This window comes from Xyrauchen texanus, chromosome 3 (genome assembly GCF_025860055.1).
Source record: "Xyrauchen texanus isolate HMW12.3.18 chromosome 3, RBS_HiC_50CHRs, whole genome shotgun sequence".
Classification (NCBI taxonomy): Eukaryota; Metazoa; Chordata; class Actinopteri; order Cypriniformes; family Catostomidae; genus Xyrauchen; species Xyrauchen texanus.
In genome coordinates this window covers 1479639-1485638 of record NC_068278.1, presented here as the reverse complement: position 1 = coordinate 1485638, position 6000 = coordinate 1479639, and the positions used below count along the sequence as shown (strand labels likewise).

The following is a 6000-nucleotide window of genomic DNA, read 5'->3' as shown; positions in this document are numbered from 1 at the left end:
TTAATAATGATAAATATTAAGTCAAAATAATATGTAATAACTCTAATAATGAAATAAATAACAATTAAAAGTTAATAAACCTAAAAAAAATATTTGTAATATATTGTTAGGCACTATAATGATGTAAACAAGTAATTAATATCACATTATGAGATGATGAAAATATTACAGAAATATACATTGCAAAAAAAAAATATTTATGCATGAAAAACAATAACCCAAAAAAGGTAAAGAACGTCAATATATATATATATATATATATCATATAATTCATTTATATTTATTTTACAACACATTAGGGCCCAAATACCACATTTTAATTTTAATTTAATTTATTTGTTTAATTTTACAGCTTGGAAAAACTCATGGAAATATTGCAAACATAGGGACTTTTGCCTTCTTAGAAAATTATGCCAAATTATTTTAGATAAAGATTGGTGTCAGGGATTATGAAATATTTGTAAGGGACCCCATTTTCAATATTTTTAACAAAATGTTTGACTAACTTACTCATTATTCCTCTCCCCAGCCTCTGAAAACTTTTATTTATGTAAAATAAATAACTTAAAACATAAGAAGAATTGTATTGTTTTCAGTTGTTGTGTATATTGTGTAAATGTTAACGTATATGATGGCGGTTGATGAGTGCTGCCGCCTGCTGGTCGCTCTCATCACTGCTATAAACCATCAGCGCTTTACATGAGCCACTCAATCCACGCGCAGCGGCACCACGAGCAGAGCGGAATGACACCGAGAGACGCGCGTGTCCTGCTACCTCTGCTGCTCGCGCTTTGTGCGAGCGGAACCGGCGGCGGAGGAAAACTGGACAAGGACCGGGACAAGAGAAGCGACGCGGAGAGTCCGTGTGAGGTGAAGACCGTGACCGTGTCCACGCTTCCCGTGCTCCGGGAGAATGAGTTCAGCTTCACGGGTGCAGGATCCGGGAGTCTCGCCGGAGGAGGAGAGTCCAGACTCTTGCTTTTCGTCAGGACTGACCTGCCGGGGCGCATCGCGGTTCTGGATGATCTGGACAACACGGCGCTGCCGTACTTCACCCTAGGTGAGAACAATTTGCTGTCCATCACATCTAGTGCTGAACTAAGAGATGAGAGGTGTGAGGTGGTTTCTGAACGCTGCTCTTGTTGGTCCTCCAGTCTGTTTTATTTGCACACTGGATCTCAGAAGGAGAAAGTGAGATGTTTGGCATTCGAATATTTGTTTACTTACTTTCTCTGAGCAAAAAAATAAAATACAAAAAGTCTGACAATTACATGGGCACTCTTAACACATAAAGGCTCTTGAATGGTTCTTAGGTTCAGCAAATAAACTCTTCTTACAAAGAACCATTTTACACTAAGTTCTAGAGGGTCCAGGGTTCTTGAATTGAGCTATAATTGTCTGTGGAGGTTAACGTTTTTTTTAGTGTTGTTTCATTAATGGTACTTCAGATCTGTGTTTTGGTTTCGGACTTGTAAAGCACCAGTGCATAGATGGCTTTAAGAAGTAGAGAATTATAAAAGTTCTCCTACTGCATCAGGCAATGGTGTTCCCTTTGTTAAGGGTTAATAAAGGTGTTCATTAATTACTAATAAGTAATTTACAAATCATTAATATGCAGTTATAGCAACATGCATTAATATGGCAACTTTCATGCTATGCCAAAAATTGCCAATTTGAACTTAACATGTTATAAATGCTTAATAAATACACTTACTCATACTTCTATTAATAAAAACATAAATGCCCTAATTCATGGATTGTGTCACAATACAGCAAAAAATATTCACTATTAGACTATTATAATGAGATTTAAAGGAAGGATTATATGTTCTTATATTGATTAGTGTAATGTCCTGACTCACTTGTGTCGTCACTTTCCTTGGCATGTTGATGTAAAAAAATTATGCTACTCCGAGTGCTGTCCCAACTTACCTGTCCTTGTACCCCCCCCCACCCGTCCCCACACACACACAAACACACTTTTCAGGTCTTCATGCTCATCCTCCGCATACTGTGTATCACAGAACAAAGCCTGATGACCGTTACATGGTTTTCTAATGTTCACAACTCCTTAATAAACTCCTTTAGGCCTCATGGGTGTGTACTTTACATTAGGGTACATTTCTACAAGTTACTAATGTTGAATACGTGTTATAAAGCAATTATAACGTGCGGAAAAAGGGCTCACAATTTGTCAGGTATTGTATTAAAGTCACCCTTTTTATCCATGTTGTTATAACCATATATAACTAGTTAATAATGCATTAATCAAATGAATTATTAGTTATTAATAACCCCTTTATAAACCCTTTGCAAAGGGAACATTATAGCGTTACCTTGTTTGTTTCTGGTGCGCACCACATCTACAGAGTTTATGGAAATATTTATTATGTACCTGTTTGTTTGACATGGCAGTGAAAAGTCCTGTGATATAAAACAATCATGTCCAAAACACCTGATATGAAGTATGTTCTGATGGCTTTAAAGTGTTGTGATGTGTTGCTGTGCTGATCATGTTCCATAACTGTTTAATGTCAGTGGTGTGTGAGCGCTGCCGTTCTACATCTTAGGTGAGATTTTTAAAAACATCTTTAGCTGTATCTGGTTCTTGAGTTGCAGCTATAGTGGTCTTTGGAGGTGTATTAATGCCTATGTATTTTTTTAGATGTCTTACATAGAAATATTGTCTTTCAAATGAATATGCTGTGTAGTATGTTTTCCATTTTTAAGTGTACTTCATGCAAAGACGATGTCGAATACCGCTACTTTTTTGACCGTTGGTCACATATACATTTATATCTTTATAGAAACGGCATATAGTTCTATGCATTGATTGAAATTATTAGGAGTTTTATGGGTAATACGAAGCATCTGTGCAAAGATGGTTTTCTGAAGACTTTGTGAAGACAAGTCCTATTGCATTAGAATATTTTGAATATTTTAAAAGTGAATGAAAGCTGGTTTTACTGGTGTGCATTTTTAGACAAACATTAACGTTTCTAGAGTATATATAATGTGCATTTTTGCTTTATAATCTGCACATGCAATAGAGGTAGTGGTGAGGAGTCACAACCGTAGCCTGAAATAAAGTATATTTTGATGACTGCACTGTTTTGCAATGTGTTCCTTTGCCGATTAAGGTCCATAACTGTATCACAGCTGCCTATTAATCTGTTTAGCATGCAAATATTGTGCATAATGCTGAAGAATCACTTGCAGATATAACACATTTTGTCTTGTAACAGTACAGTCAGTGCAAACATTGAATGGAAAACAGTAATGGCAACTGCTCTGTATTGATCACTGTGTTGCCCTTTCACCCAAATATAGAATTTCAGTTACACTCAAATACAATATTGATGTTGACTTCTACTGGAAGGAAAAAAGAAAGAATGAAAAGGTGAATATCACTGTACATGTGTATCATATGATCCCATGTGATTTCTTCATGTCGTGCAGTACAGTGTTTGGACGCAATGCATGGTTTGTCAATGGAGACAAATGTTGTTTAAAAGCACATTAAAGCCACATGGCAGTGTATGACATGGGACACATAACATAACTCTTTTTATTGTCAACATAAATGTGTTAGGTTAAATCGTGTCCCTTGGGTGCTGTAACAGGTCACATTTTCTGTACGTTTTTCTGTAAATTCTTTGTCACCTTTTGGGCCTGTGTGACAGATTCATTTTAGAAATTACAAATATTCCATGTAGTCTCTCAACAGAATGAGCTCATAAAAACTACATGAATAATAATTACCGTGGCAAGAATAAGTATGTTAATCCTTTGGAATTTCATGCTTTTATGTATAAAGTTGTCTTAAAATCTGGTTTGACCTTCTTCTGAGTTACAACATTGAACAAACACAATCTGTTTTAACTAATAACAAACAGATTATTGTATTATTAATGTACACATTGAATACATTATTCAAACATTCACAGTTTAGGTTGGGAAAAGTATGTGAACCCCTAGACTAATGATGTCAACAGAAGCTAAAAAGAGTCAAGTGTTGGCAAATCTGGCATCCAATTCATGAGACGAGATTGGAAGTGTGGTTTAGAGCTACTTAAGCTTATTAAAAGCACTCAAACATTTTGAGTTTGCTACTCACAAGAAGCATCCGCTGACGTGGACCATGCTTCGCAAAAACGAGATTTCAGAAGACATATGATCAATAATTATTGATTTGTATAAAGATGGAAAGGGTTAAAAAGTTATCTCGAAGAGCTTAGATATACATTTTTCCCCAGTTAGAAAATGTTTCTATAAATGAAGACGATTTAGTACTGTGGCTACTCTCCCTAGAAGTGGCTGTCCAGCCAAGATGGCTCAAAGGGCACACCTAAGAATGCACAATGAGGTCAAAAAGGACCCTAGAGTGACAGCTAAAGACTTGAAGGAATCATTTGAGCTGGTGAGCATCTCTGATCATGAGTCTACTTTATGGAAAACATTAAACAGGCAGGACAACAAAAACATTGCTGTTAGCCTGAAGTCTACATTAACACTCCACAATGCTACTGGGAAAATGTTTTGTGGTCTGATGAAACTAAGATTGAATTGTTTGTGAAGAACACGCTGCACTACACATGGTGTCAAAAGGGCACCGCATACCAACATCAGTACAGTACAGCGGAGGGAGTATTGAATTTGTGGCTGCTTTGCTGCTTCAGGGCCTGGACCGCTTGCCATCATCGAGGGAAAAAATAATTCAACATATCCTACAGGATAATGTCAGGGTGGCTGTGTGACAGCTGATGCTCAGGAGAAGTTGGATGATGCAGCAGAACAATGACCATGAAAAGTAAATCTACTACAGAATGGCTTAAAAAAATAAAATCCACCTTTTGGAGTGGCCCAGTGAGAGCCCAGATCGTAACCCAATAGAGATGCTGTGGAATGACCTCAAGAGAACCATTCACATCTGCCATCCTAAGAATATAGCTGAACCGAAGCAGTTCTTTAAGGAAGAATGATCCGAAAATCTAATGGTTGAGGTTATTGATGTCAAAGTTGTTACTTTAAGATGAAGATGAGATCACATTTGATGACCAATTAATGCAGAAAACCAGCTAATTCCAAAGGGTTCACATACTTTTTCTTGCCACTGTATATAAGTTGTTGTAAATAGGAGTGTGTCATACCACAGATACTCCATGTAAATTCCATAGCAACCACCCAAAGCACCATAGCAACCCCCAGAACATCCAAGCAACTACCTAGCAATGCCTTAGTAACCACTCAATTACTTTACCAACCACCTAGCATCGAACTTGCAACCACCCTCAATGCCCTAGTATTGTGGTGTGAGATTTGCATAAGAACGCACCACAGATTTAGAACTGCAAGAACACACGTCCCATCTGGAATACAGCTAGGAGTGGAGAGGTGTCCAATGAAACTGAAAGTTTGAAATAAAAGCAGCTGGCAGCTTCAAAACACATGCAGCTGAAGTGAACGAGTGTATACCAGTCTACATCTCTCATTAATGACAGTTCTCTGCTTTTTTGAGTCTGACCTTTTAAGCATCCAGTGAATTAGTTGACCTTTTCTACAATGTCACTATGTCAGCCCATGGAAAATGGATTTGGGCAGGACTGTCCAAATCAGCTTTGCAATGGTGGCTAATTTTACTCGGGCTCCTCTGGCCAAGTGACCCATGCCGAGCTGAAACTAGACTGCAGTGCTAGGGCGATCAGCTGGGTGGTTTTGGGATTGTGGTGATGAAATATCAGAGTAAGCCAACTTATGAGGATTACTGTATTAAAATAGAGGTTTAGTTACATGTGTCAACTGCTCTGTAATAAAAATGAATATACAGTATATGTCTGTATTGAAGAACTCAGTCCGACTCCATCAGCAGTTCATGCTGAAAAATAAGCGAATGGTTGGAAGTATTGATCACTGACAAAGCAGCACTGCTCCTTTTTGTATTAACTTCATGTTTGTCGTCCATCAAGGTTTAGGCACAACAGACAGTATTGACACTGAATG

At 37.5% G+C, this 6000-nt stretch overlaps 1 protein-coding gene across 1 annotated transcript in view; it reads left to right on the top strand.

Annotated features, from left to right (window-relative positions):
• Positions 1-712: 712 nt before the first annotated feature.
• Positions 713-6000, top strand: part of LOC127633152 (astrotactin-2-like) — an 875437-nt gene continuing 870149 nt past the window's right edge. The window contains exon 1 of the mRNA XM_052112037.1: positions 713-1060. Within this exon, the coding sequence (XP_051967997.1) occupies positions 745-1060 (316 nt within the window). The 5' untranslated portion in view covers positions 713-744. The remainder of the gene's footprint in view (positions 1061-6000) is intronic.